The 14,093-nt window shown below is 44.1% G+C and overlaps 1 protein-coding gene across 1 annotated transcript in view; it reads left to right on the plus strand.

Annotated features, from left to right (window-relative positions):
- Positions 1 to 14,093, plus strand: part of OSBPL10 (oxysterol binding protein-like 10) — a 206,488-nt gene that overhangs the window by 137,419 nt on the left and 54,976 nt on the right. Inside the window, exons 6-7 of the mRNA XM_014548387.1 lie at positions 3,518 to 3,728; positions 11,200 to 11,348. Coding sequence (XP_014403873.1) covers positions 3,518 to 3,728; positions 11,200 to 11,348 — 360 coding nt within the window. The remainder of the gene's footprint in view (positions 1 to 3,517; positions 3,729 to 11,199; positions 11,349 to 14,093) is intronic.

The raw sequence follows: 14,093 nt of genomic DNA on the forward strand, positions 1-14,093 counted from the left end.
GTTGTTTACCCATATCTTCAGAAAAAAATCACTTCTACTGTCGTGGTAAACAACCTGCTTCCCTATTTATAATGGTCTGGCCCTCTAGCAACTTCAGCGCAAAATTATAGCTAATTTGCCTACAAACGTCAGGTGGTTATAATAATCTGGCCATGCAGTGTATATATCAGAGAGGAAGGAAGAGGGTGGGAGAGAGAGAAACATCAATGATGAAAGAGAATCATTGATTAGCTGCCTCCTGCATGCCCCCACCACCACCCTCCACTGGGGATTGAGCCCGCAATCCGGGCATGTGCCCTGACCGGGGAATCGAACCATGACCTCCTGGTTTATAGGTTGATGCTCAACCACTGAGCCATGCCGGTTGGGCCAATGCCTGGTTCTTCAATGTCTCTAGCACAGGATAACTCCAGGGTGCACTCTGGGCATTTTGAGCAGAGAAGTTCTTGTATGGGACTGTGCCCTGACTTGTGGGGTATTTAGCACTCCTGACCCCCTGCCCTCTCAGTGCCAGTAGTTCTCAGACATTATAACTGTCAAATGTCCCCACTGCTGGTTCAAATGCCCCTCTAGCAGGGCAGTCCTGTTGCTGGCACTGGCAATAGGCTCTCAATAAATACTGTTTGAATACTTTTCAGAGAGCAGATATGTGGGTTCCATCTCTGGGCATGTGCCTCTGTTGTAGTAGACTAGACGGTTCTGTAAGTCAGTTTTGTGTTTTTATTAGCTGAGATTTACATAATATTTAATGCTTGTTAAGTAACAAGTATTTATCCTATTCAATAGCATTGGAATAAAGTTAGTTCTTTTCGTTGATTAAAAACATGTGTATCCCATAGAGATGATGGCTTAATTTTACTTACCTTTTCCTCTTACGCATTATTTCATCATGCATAATAGTCAAGAACATATGTATTGTACATTTCCTCATTCCATTTTCTTCTTTCCTTTCAACACATTGTTTTTCTAAGACAAGATTTTAGGGTAGGAATTTACAGAAATGCTGATTACAACAAATAGCTTGAAGTCCACTTCTCCCTCGCTGTTAGCATCTCTACATATAGCTGGCTGTCAAAGAATACATAAACATTTCATTTTTTTAAGTGAAATTAAGCCAGTTGGTAGTATTTCTTGGCAAACCTAAATGGATAATGGAGGTATTACTCTTTTCTGAATCTTAGCCATATAATGCCAATTGAGCATAATGACTTCTGTAGACTTAAAGGTGTCATAAATGCACCTTTGAAAGGTCTCTTGCATTTGAGTGACAGAAGAGTTGAGACTGGGGAATCATGCACGCATGCATCCATTCATCCAACAGATATTTACTGAACTTGGGAGATATTAGTGAAGAGCACAGATATAATCCCTGCTTTCACTCTAGCACAAATGAACATAAGGAAGAAATTACAAGTTGGGTTGGAAGGGGTAAGTGCTATGGAGAAAAATTAGTTGGTAAGGAGGACAGGCGTGCCAAGGGTTGGACTGGAGGTGCAATTTTAAATTATGTGGTTCCAGAAGCTTTCTTCAGAAGGTGGCTTTAAAGCAAAGACTTGAAGGAGAAGTGAATACTTATTGAGCCCCTGTTATGCCTCAGGTACTGTTTAAGGAGCCCGAATGGCTAGGTGTAACCTCTGTAATCTGCAAAAAATAATATGCCTGCCCAAAGGGTGGATGTCACATTAAGGGGAGATTGCGGCAAACCTTGTCTGAGCAATATGTTCAGCATTGATTTTTTAAAAAATATCTTTGAAAATGGCACCTATTTTGGGAAGTAGGATTGCAGTGGATGAACTTTTCTTTTTTTTTTAAGCAGACAAGTACACAGACTGCCAGAAAACCGCAAGTCTTTGTTTTCAAAAGGAAGAAAAATAAGGCTGAGCATGGAATGAGTTTTATGTCCAAGTCCAGTGGTCCAGACAGAATGGTTGCTTCTCCCCAGATGGTGACATCAGGATGGTGATGGGCATCCTGTGGGGATGACAGTGACAAAGCAGGAGGTGTGGCTCAGATTAAGGATGGTTTTTGTGGGGGAAGCTTAAAGAACAGTGGACTGGGGTCAGGAGTTGGTCCCTGCCACTGATGCTGACCAGCCCTGGGTCTTGGGCAGGTTGGTGTAGCTCCTCACTTTTCAGAATGACTGTTAATGTGTAATTTCTGTACACTATCTTGTTTAGTGAGATAAGTTGTAAGACAGGAGGAGGGAGATGAACTTCACAAGATAACCAGTAAAGTCCTTTTCTAGTTCTTGAGTTCTTCTCCTTGATTTGTCAGTTGAAGATGCAATTAGACCAGTAGCTTAGGAATTGAAGCCAGGACAAATGGTTATTTGGGGGTATCTTAGCTTCAGCCGTGTAATAGGGCTGGCTCTGGAATATTGAAGATACAATTAGACCAGTAGCTTAGGAATTGAAGCCAGGCCAGAAAAGATTGTTATTAGGGGTTCTTAGCTTCAGCCGTGTAATAGGGCTGGCTCTGGAATCCCTGGGTGTTCCTTCCACATGGCATCTTGCGTGATGTTAAAAAAGTCACATCCTATTTGGCATTTTGGGGGCTGGCACTGTTCAGTGCTGGCTTTCCTCCGATCTCACGCATACAAATCGCCAGCCCTAGATTTCACTTCTGTTTCTTGAACTCCAAAGAGACTGCCATGGAGTTAGTAATAAGAGCTGGAAGAAAAGCAAAGTATTGACTTTGCTCTAGGCCCGTGGTCGGCAAACTGCGGCTCGCGAGCCACATGCGGCTCTTTGGTCCCTTGAGTGTGGCTTTTCCTAAGCCTTAGGAGTACCCCAATTAAGTTAATAACAGTGTACCTACCTATATAGTTTAAGTTTAAAAAATTTGGCTCTCAAAAGAAATTTCAATCGTTGTACTGTTGATATTTGGTTCTGTTGACTAATGAGTTTGCCGACCACTGCTCTAGGCAAAGCCCAGTTCTTCCACTCTCTCAGATAGCCTTCCATAGTGAAAGGACCTCAAAGATGGTCACAGGGACTGCTACCTGTAATGGATTTATTATTGACTGATGGCCCTAATGGTCCCTTTCAGCTCTAAAGTTCTAAAATGCTCTTGTGATCAGAGCTGAAGATGTGTGCTTTTCGATAGACAGGTTTCACCTGGGCCTACATTGTCAGAGGACTCATGTACTGCCCAGCCATCGTGGCTCAGTGGTTGAGCGTCGAACTGTGAACCAGGAGGGCACGGTTCGATTCCCAGTCAGGGCACATGCCCAGGTTGCAGGCTTGATCACCAGTGTGGGGCATGCAGGAAGCAGCTGATCAATGGTTTTCTCTCATCATTGATGTTTCTATCTCTCTCTCCCTCTTCCTTCCTCTCTGAAATCAATAAAAATCTATTTTTTTTAAAAAAGGATTCATGTACTGAGCACCATCTGAGCTGACCCTGACAGCGGTCATCTGGGTGATGATGGTTTCTCTCTCCACTTTCCTCCGACTTTTCTCCGGTCCTGTGGTTTAAGCTCTAACTCTCCCCTCCTTGCTATCTTCCCATTTTGTAGGTGATGAACCAGGTGGAAGGCCAGCAGAAGAACCTTGTGCACGCCATCGAGTCTCTGCCGGGTTCCGGCCCCCTCACTGCCTTGGACCAGGATCTTCTGCTCCTGAAAGCTACCTCCGCCGCCACCCTCAGCTGCCTCGGGGAGTGCTTCAACCTGCTGCAGCAGAGTGTGCACCAGGTGGGCCAGTCCAGCCACAAGCCAGTGGCCTCAGGTGAGACCTCCCAGCGGGCAGTTCTGTGCTTGCAAATGAGTCCTATCGAGAGTGTGTGTGTGGGTGCGCACCCCATTGCCTTCCTTCTTTACACTCATCTCTTATCCACCATCCATCCATCCATCCATCCATCCATCCATCCATCCATCTTTTTATCCAAGTGTTTCTCCATTTACCTCTCCCCGCCCCTTCCCTACCCAGTATGGGATATTCTGTTCTCTTACCAATTAGAATTATAACATCCTATGAAACATCTAACTAACATGTTTACAAGAACTCCTTTTAGACTTGCTGGCGTCACATTCTAAATCTCATTCCACCTGTGATGTTGCACTTAGTGTCACGTGTTTAAAATCCATCGTTAGGCAGCATCTGGTCCATTATTTCCAATGAGGCCTATGGTGTGTTCCGGTCCATTATTTCTAACGATGTCTATGGTGTCTGTCCACCACGTTTTACCCAACACTCTCTGATGATGGACAGGCACATGGCCTCCTGCTCTCTGCCCCGCTCACCTCGCTGCATTGAGCATCCTCCTGCATGTCCCCTTATGGACCTGTGTGAGAATTTTCTGGAATACGTACCAGAAGCATTTCTAGTTCTTTATCTAGAAGCCAGAGACAATAATCCACTCCCTTAAGATGCCTCAGTCCTTATTGGAGGAGGGTTTAATCAATAAGCAGATATAAGTATATTGGTGAAGATTAAGTTCAGTGATAAAGGTGAAACTAGCTTGAGGTTGGCCATGCCGTGTTTACCTTATACTAGTAAAGCATTAGAATTAAGAGACTCACAGAAGCTTCACTGAGCTTTGTTGACTGGGATTAACTTCCTTAATGAGGAAACGAGGCCAGTTGAGAGATGAAAAGTAAAGCTGTGCTATGATGATGGTCCATATTTCATACTTTTCTCAAGTCCCTTTTGCTCTCCGTTTTACTAAGATTAAAAGGGATGTTGGCTTTCCAGAATAGACGGTGTATTGGTCATTTGGGTTTCTTTCTGTAACACCCACTATCATTTACTGAGGTTTGATTCTACCAGTGTTTGGCCTTTGCCACATATTTTCTGAAATCTTCACAAAGTGGATATTATTATGCCAATCCTATGGATGAGATGCAATGAAATTACTTGTCCAAGGTCCCCCCGCTAAGAGGCGAGAGACGGGTGGGGGCTTGGGCACAAGTTCAGAGTGAGACTGGAGCGTCCCAGGTCCCTACCGTCCCTCTCACACTGTAACGTGACTTTAGCCTCTGCAGCCCAGGAGGCGCCTTCCAGGAGAGTCTTTCACTGGAAATGTGAGCTTGAACCTTTTCTTCTTCCTAAACTTCATCCCTTACTTCGTTCCTCAGGGATGGTTTCTACCTAATTTCTATCTTTTTTTTTTTAAACCCTGGTTTTCATTGGGTATTTCGTGTTTTTAAGGACCTGGAGGGACAAAGCTCAAGGTGGAATTTCAGATATGCTGACAGGTTGAAATGGAAACTGTTTGAGAAAAGGAGCAATTATGCCACCTATGGTGTCATAATTCTTCCCTGCCCCCTTTGTCCAGCCTCCCTTCCTTTTAGCCATTTTTATTGAGGAACTTGGATGGAGATTGGGGAACACAGGGAGCATGGCATCACAGTGGTTGTTGTGTTTGTTTTCTTAACTTTTTAAATTCAGTTCCATATAACACAGCCCCTTAAGGTTTAAAGCATTCTGCATGTGTCCTTTAAATCTGTGCCACACTGCCCTGGCCCGTGTGGCTCAGTTGGTTGGAGCGTCGTCCCGTACACCAAAAGGTGGTGGGTCCGATTCCTGGTCAGGACACATGCCCAGGTTGTGGTTTCGATCCCCGGCTGGGGCATGTGTGAGAGGCAACTGATCGATGTTTCTCTTTCACATCGATGTTTCTCTCTCTCTCTCTCTCCTTCTCCCCCTCTCTAAAAAAATCAAAACAATAAAATCAATAAATAAAATTTTAAAATCTGTGCCACACATTGAGGGGAAAAAAATGAATTAACTCCCTGCATCCAAAACATCATAGTTGCCTGCAGTTAAAACTGAATTCCAGAATCTCAGACTAGTGGAAGAAGAGACTATGATAACCCTGGGGGTGTCATCACAAAATACATTTGTTTGGAATCTCAGGGTTCTTGGGGTGGATGGCAGCTCTAGCAGCCCGACTCCCACTGATAAAAACATAACGGTTCTATGTAAGGCGTGCCAGGCTGGGCTAGGCTGGGCTGATGGAAATCAAAATCTCATTAAAGCTCAACTCTGCCAGGGTTTCCTTTACATATTCAGTGGGCAGGGAGGCCCAGATCGTCCCCCGCATATCGAATATCCAAGCGCTTCGTTCTCGCTTCAAGTCTTTCTGCCTTCTGACCCCTGCACTGTTTATTTTCTTCTGTCCCTTCTCCAAATCAAAAATTAATTTGTGGTCTTGTAGTATTTCATCTCCTGTAGCATTTCATTGTATCTTCTGGGAAATGCGTAGTCTTTGGAGCCTTGGTCTGCAAACGTTGCTTCCTGATGCTCATTTCATTTCAAGCACACCGAGCACCTGGACTGAAATCCAAAAATACGTTCGTATTCATCTGCCTCCCACCTATGCGTTTGGGGATCCTAGACCTGTCTCTGATGTTGTCTCTAAGATACAGTGAGCTGAAATGCCTCATTGAACTTCTGTTTGTGGAGAGGCTTGCAATTAAAATGAATAAAGCTGCCCGGCTTTTTGGTCAAGGCTTATGTTATGTGGCTTTCTTGTGCTCCTGGTGATTTCTAAATCTATTTCAGCAGCTTGATGGAGGCAAATGATTGATGAATGTAGGGCAAGCGGCCATCTCTCTTCCCAGCTGAGATGCAAGCCTCCGATTCTATGCAGAAAGGCACGCAGGGCTGCATCAGAACTGGAAAAGGCTGTGCTACTTGGGAGTGTGGCCTTTTTTTAATTCTTGAGACGGGGCGGGGTGTGGGGGGAGAGGGAGAGGGAATGAGAATATTAAAATTTTACATAACAGGATTCAACAGGGTGAGGATTAGGGTGAGGCAAGTGAGAGAAAGTCCTGTACTATTTGGGGGGACATTAATTTTTATTTTAAAAATATTATGTGAAAATATCATTGATCTGATTACTGAGTGTCTTGGGGGCTCTTTACATTTTACATCTGATGGGAGTGTCTTTTTACTTTAGCCTAGTACCAGCCCTGCTCAGCTCTGATTAACTGGGTTCATTGCTCACCACTAGTCCTTTTATATGTGACTTCTCCAGCCTTGAGTTCCTAATTCTGCCACTTTTCATTATGTATTGGTATATGCCCTCCAGGAGTGTCTTACCCACCAGGATGGTGAATGTTTTCTGAGCCTCTTCAGTGCTGCTAAAAAGGCATAAAGTGTAGAGTTTAAGGGTCTGGGCTCTGATCTTAACTGGGCTCTTCTACCACTTAACTGGCTCTGTGCCTCTGCTTCTTACCTGTCTTTTGGGCATAATAGTAGGACCTGCCTTATGGGTTGCCTTAGAATTAGATGAGTTAACACATGTAAATTGTATAGCCCTTGGCACCTAACGAGAGCTCAAGAAATGTAGACTCTTTTTTAGCAGAGGGAAGATCATTTGGCTGAGGAGAAGCATTATCCCCCAAGCCCTTCACCCCACCCCCAATCTATAGATTTATTCGCATTTTTCTCTTCATCTATTCATTTTCTGGCATTTAGTGTTGTAGCAAAATTCAAGACTAGTTTGATTTTTTTTCTCCCCTTTAAGACAAGTCTAATTTTTCTGCCTAAATGATTGAAAAAATTTTTTCTCTTGATTTTTGTTATTTAAAAATGTGGCCAAACTTCATGAGCTAGGCATTCATTAAACTGTTCTCTCTCTCTCTGCTTTTGCATGTGTTTGAAATTTCAGTCCCAGAAAGCCTAAGAAAGGATTGCCAAGCTCTGGCTGGAATGCGGTGGACTGTTTCAGCAGCACCCACAGCTCTCTCTCCGGCTCAGGCTCCGTTTCCCAATTCCTCTCGTTGATTATTGTTTCTGCTCCATCCATCTGATGTCTACCCTTCAGGGTCTCTTGGATCTCTGTTGTGCACGTCTCTATTGTCCCCTGTCTGATCGCAGTCTTTATGCCCTTTGCAACTGCACACCAGTAGAACTGCCTTATTTGACTTTCTACAGCGTCGAGTCGACTTTTTTCTAGTTTCAGGGTTCCTTTTAATTATATTAATTTCATTTCCTTGTAATAATTCCACAGTGCATTCATCTCCTTTTCCACCTCAGCCAGCTTTCTTCTTCTTACTTCCTGTTCTTGTTTCATAGAGGCAATTTCAACCCGTCTTGTGCTGTGGATACACTTTTCCTGATGTCTTCTCTGACACCTGTTAGAAATTTCTGAGAGAGACTCTTCCTAGTAGCCCTCTGGGGATACTGTTACTCTTCACAATCCTTTCCATTCGCTCTGTTAGAGTTTTCCTCCTTCATCCTCATATGACACCGGTCTATCCAGACTCCCCACCCAGTGCTCATTTATCAGAGGAGCTGTAATGGTCTAAGAAGGGCTTCTCTCCTGTCCTCACTCGCTGGTTCCTTGGTACTCTGAATCCACGGAGTATACAAAAAACTACATTCCCCAGCATGCATTGCTACCTCCCATCTCCCGTCCTGGCCTTTGTCTGTCCCAGGATGCAGGGTATCACTGCCTCTACTTCTTGCTCTGCTGTCTCCTGGTTATTGTCTCTGATGATGGTGGGATTAAGGGGAGGGAGGGACAAAATTGAGGTGTGGGGGTAATAGAGGGAACATTCTCCTGTCTGCCTAGACAAGCAGATCTCATTCTTTCCCCCATGTTTTTTAAGCTTTCCTAATTAATCTAGAGGACATGCACTACTTGTGTAATAAAATAAAATGTTAAAAAAGTGGCACCTCTGTATTGATGATCTGAATGCAACTCCAGGACTCTGGGCAGGAGTTGGTCAGAAGGACCACTAAGAAGCATTTTTTCACCTTTCTTACGGCAAATTCCGCTGTCTTGCACCCACGTCTGGTCTTAGGTCGTCCTGCAGCAGTTGACTGTAGTGTTGTGAGTTTTCACCTATTTTAAATGACATCAGGACTGCTATTTGGATGCCTTTTGCCTTTAAAAATTTGTGGTAAAACATACATATCAAAAAATTTTCTATCTTCACCATTTTTAAGTAACTAGCTCAGTAGTGTTTAAAATACTCATATAGTTGTGTGAGCAATCGCCAGACCTCTCCATCTTGCAAAATGAAACTCTATATCCATTAAATTATGACTTTCCATTCCCCCTCATTCTCAGCCCCTTGCAACCACCATTCTATTTTATCTTTCTTATTGCCATTTCTTATTTTTAACTTTTAGGAGGTTGTAAAACACACCTTTTTTTTCTTTTTTTGGAATTTACTACCTCTGAAAATCTTAATATTCATTCACTCGACACATACAGGGTGTCCCAAAAAATGTATGCACACTTTAACAGTTAAACTGGTAGCTCAGTTTTGAAAATGAAATGTATTTTAATAAACCCTGCCTTTATAATTATGCAAACTGTGTGTATACATTTTGGGGGGGGCACCCTATATTTGTTAAGTGCACACCCTTTGCTAGATCATGTTGTAGGTTCTGGGAACTCAACCTTAATGCTTTCGCAGGCCAGACCAAATGATTTCCAGGGCCTTATACGGTCCCTACCCCTGTTCTAGGGCCACAGCCATAACCAAGGGTGACACGTCCCTGCCTTCAAGGAACTGACCTTCTAGGGAGGAGAGAACAACGCTAGTTAAATAAAAGAGCAGGGTGAGTTCAGATGGTGATAAGTGCTTTGAAAACAGTAAACTCACTGATGTGACAGGGAGTGCCTTTAAGTGCTGCTGTGGCCAGAAAGGTCACAGGGGGCTTCGCTGAGCAGATGACATTTAGGCAACCCCTGGATTTATGCAGGACACCTCTCTCCCGCACATAGGCCTGGAGGGGTGGCACTCCGAGCAGAAGGAACAGCACACACAAAGGCTCTTGACTAGAATGAACTTGGCTCACTGAGGAGTGGAAAAATTATCAGCGTGGCTTGAGGATAGAGAGCAACGCAGAGGGAATGAAATGAGGCAGGCGGTTTAGATTGTGTTTCAGTTGCAGTGCGAAGCCACTTGAGGCTTTTAAGCAGTGGACTTATATGATACAATGCTTGACATGAAGGCAAGATTTCTGCATAAAAATATGTTGGCTTGGATGATATTGAACACACTCAGATACAGGCATAAGCACGTCTGCAGCCCTTGCAATGGCCTCTGTTACTGTGTTTTCATCAGCCGGACCCCCTCCTGGTATTAAAAGTTTGGGATATTTGTAGATTTTCCTTTGAGTCACTCTAATGAAAAGGCTGAGGCATCTGATTGCTGTATGGATAGAACATCTACGATGCTGAAAGCTTGAGTTCTTGTCCACACGAGGCGGTCTCGCTTCAGCCAACCGTTTCTTCCTCACTTACCCCTACGTTTACCCTGAAAACAGAATCTTCGGAGTGTAGGCCAGCTGGGTTTGAGACCTACTCTCATTCTAATGGCAGAATTGCTATTAAAGGGGTAAAAACCAAACAAAACAACAAACAAAAAAACCCCCACCTCTGGTTATGCCTGTCCCCAATTGTAAGCATGTACAAATATTCTGTAATAACACGTGACTCTTAAAAGACATTCGCGTTAGAAAGCCTGTTTTGTCAAGGATTGGGAGAGGATTAGAAAATGCTCTCTGTTTACCAGATTGATGCTTATAAAGTGTTTTTTGACAGACTGGAATGACTACATCTAAGCTGTGGCCATCATATCAAGTGACGTTCACACCACATTTTGAGCAGCCCAATTTTGATAAAATTTGATTTTTGATTGTAAACATTAAAATTTTGTTGTTGTTGTTACAAAAAGAAGAGAAACACCTTTAAGAAAATATGGCTTCTGCCTTGGCTGGGTGTTCAGTGGTTGGAGCATCATCCTGTACACCAAGAGGTGGCGGGTTCGATTCCCAGACAGGGCACATACTTAAGTTGTGGCTTTGATCCCTGGCTGGGGCACAAATGGGAGGCAAATGATCGATGTTTCTCTCTCACATTGATGTTTCTCTCTCTCCCCCATTCCTTTCCTCTCTCTCTAAAATCAATAAACATATCCTTGGGCAAGGTTTAAAAAAAAAAAAAGAAAACATAACTTTGGTAAAATGTCAATTGTTTGTGTTCAAGGCTGGGGAGAGAAACAGCCTGTGGTGATTCTGAGACTGTCATTACACAGAAGCGAGCTTATCCATAGACAATCTGAATCTACGCTTGGTACTCGTTCAAAACAAGCTTCACTTAAATCCACCACAGGCCATTCAGGAGTGGGCCCATTTCAAGTCAGTCTCTGTGTACAACCAGGTAGAAATATTTCTTGAGCTGTAAATGTTTAATTTGGAAAATACTTGGCATCAATCTAGGTCTTTATTTCAGAAAACATCCTGGGATGGCCCGGGCCCAAGTCACATTCCACAGAGCAGCTGAAAAATGGGACATTTGGCTCTTTGCCATCCGCCAGTGCCAACATAACCTGGGCAATTTTACCCAACACTGCTGAAGATGAACAAGCCTTACAGCCAGAGGTAAGCGAGCCGCCCTCTCTCAGCACTCCGTGGCCTGTGTTATCGCTTGTTCAGAAATATGGTAATTATATTTGTAACTTGCTCATCTCTCCGTTTTAAGAGGAGACAAATTATAAAGCGAAATGTTGCCTGGAGAGACAAAAACCAGCCCTGTGCACGCACGCCTGGCACGTCTGTTCTCGTGTCTGGCAGCTGCCGTGGGTGAATAGTGAGCCTACCAATGAGGCATCTCCCCTTTTCATTGAAACGGGAGTCATTTTAACTTCAAGTGGGAGAACTTCTCACACGCCCATTAAAATGATGCCTGGTGACATGATGGGAGCAGTTACAATATATTCTGTCACTCCCCCGGATAATGGCTTCTTTGTGTGGTTCGTGCTGAAGATCCTGCCTCACATGCTCGACTCCCGCATGCTACAGACCCAGGCCAGGGTCCATGGGGCAGCGGCCGAGCCTCCTTCCCGGCGTGGCACTGCAGCCCGGGTCCAGGCTGCGGGGGACCCTGCCCTGCCTGGTCAGGAGGAGCAGCCCCTGCAGATCTGAACGACCAGCGAGGCTCTGACAGGCATCATGGACCCAGTCGCCCGCCCACATGACTCTCCTGACTGCCTGTGCCTCTCGGTGGCAGCTGGAAGCCAGGTGCCGTGGTTCCTTTTGTCAGTTTCATTTTGTATCAGGAGAAAATTTTGCTTTTTTCCTTTCTCTTTGGAGGCTCGTGTCCTGTTGACATGACCCCGTGACCTGGGCCAAGACCCACTTTCACCATGTGTTAAAGGTTATTCTTCATTTTAATTGAAATCGCTTTAGCCTGAAAATTCTAGAACACTCACTGTTTTGTAAGGTTGAAAGGCCCAAGGCAGCTTCTTCAATCACATGGCCTTGGTGATCAATTGAAATTGTTCGCCAAGCTTCACATGATTGTATTCCGACAGTGTCTTGGTAGCTTAGCTCTTATGGAGGCGGGATCAACCTGCCTACAGATATTTCATCGCTGTCGATATGGTGCCTTTGCAGGGTAAGAAATGGATAGGGATTGTGGAATATTGAAAGGCATTGACCTCTACCTGGATAATGAGTTTCAGGTTGAAAACACTTACTGATGTGTAGGCAAACTGGAAGGTAAGTTGGCAACTGAGTAACTTTTAGGAGCCCCACTGTTGTATTGCTCTTTGGAGATACGTGGGTGGGGTGGCCTTTGAGGATGGGGTGCTTTGCTGCTAAAGAGTTTAAAAAATACAATTCCCTTCATTTTCTTGGAAAAGAACCTTTGGGGATTCATACCATAATAAACATATGTAAACTCTTGCTCTAGATAGAAATTTATAGAGTAGAGAAGTAAATTATTAGATCTTAAGTAATAATTTTTATGTATTTATTTTTTTATTGTTAAGAGAGGAAAGAAGAGGGAGAGAGAGATAGAAATTTCAATGATGAGAAAGAATCATTGATTGGCTGCCTCCTGCATGCCCCCTACTGGGGATTGAGCCTGCAACCCGGGCATGTGCCCTGACCAGAAATTGAACTGTGATCTCCTAGTCAGTGGGCGGCAAACTGCGGCTCTCGAGCCACATGTGGCTCTTTGGCCCCTTGAGTGTGGCTCTTCCTAAGCCTTAGGAGTACCCTAATTAAGTTAATAACAGTGTACCTACCTATATAGTTTAAGTTTAAAAAATTTGGCTCTCAAAAGAAATTTCAATCGTTGTACTGTTGATATTTGGCTCTGTTGACTAATGAGTTTGCCCTACCACTGTCCTGGATCATAGGTCGATGCTCAATCATTGAGCCACGCGGGCCAGGCAAGCAATACTTTTTTAGATCCTCCCTCTCGCAGCATTCTCAGGCAAAACCTACTAAGCTTACTTATTTCTCCTGGGGGGTCTTCTTCTTTTGTGTCTCCTCCTTAGTGTTTCCTTTCTTATCCCTGCTGGTTCCTCCTCTAACCCTGAAGTATGAGAGGCCAGGTCTGTTCTTTTTACATAAAATTATGGCCCATCATTCGGTACCTTTGGCAGGAGATAGTATATAATTGTCCATGAGAAGTAACTAGCTCCCAACTTCAACTAAAAAAAATACCCTGAACAAGAACTAGGGAGAGCATTTTCCCCTTAAGTTCGGGCCAAGCATTAATTTCTGGTTGTCATTTTTGCCCTTACTTCTGTTGTGAAAGCAAAATAAGATATTGTTTGTTAGGATTTGATGGGCTGGAATGGGGTTTTGATGGTTTTCTGAGGAGAGAGAATTAGAGTTCTTTTGCAGACTCCCCTCATTTTTTCCAGTGACAATTCTGGGAGATGATTCTCACAACCCAAACAGCTAGTGCTGCCTGGACGATATTTTTATTTTAGGGGATTGTGCTTTGTTATATATTTTTTTAAGAGTTAAAGAAGCTGGCAATATCCACCCAATAGTTTTCCTGTCAGAAAAAGAAAAGTATTTCCATTGCCTCCCTTTTGTGCAATTTGGAGAAATAACCCAAGAAGGAAGTGAAATTCCTAAAGGCTAAAACGTCTTTGTGAGAAGGTTCCTTAACCCTTTTGGCATCAAGAATATAGTTACTACTAGGGGCCTGGTGCACAAAAATTTGTGCACTCAGGGGGGAAGGGGGGGTCCCTCAGCCAGGCCTGTGCCCTCTCGCAGTCTGGGACCCCTCGGGAGATAACGACCTGCTGGCTTAGGCCTGCTCCCGGGTGGCAGAGGGCAGGCCCAATCCCTAGGTGCAGCCCCTGGTCGGGCTCAGAGCAGGGC

The sequence above is a fragment of the Myotis brandtii genome, unplaced genomic scaffold (genome assembly GCF_000412655.1).
Source record: "Myotis brandtii unplaced genomic scaffold, ASM41265v1 scaffold506, whole genome shotgun sequence".
NCBI lineage: Eukaryota > Metazoa > Chordata > Mammalia > Chiroptera > Vespertilionidae > Myotis > Myotis brandtii.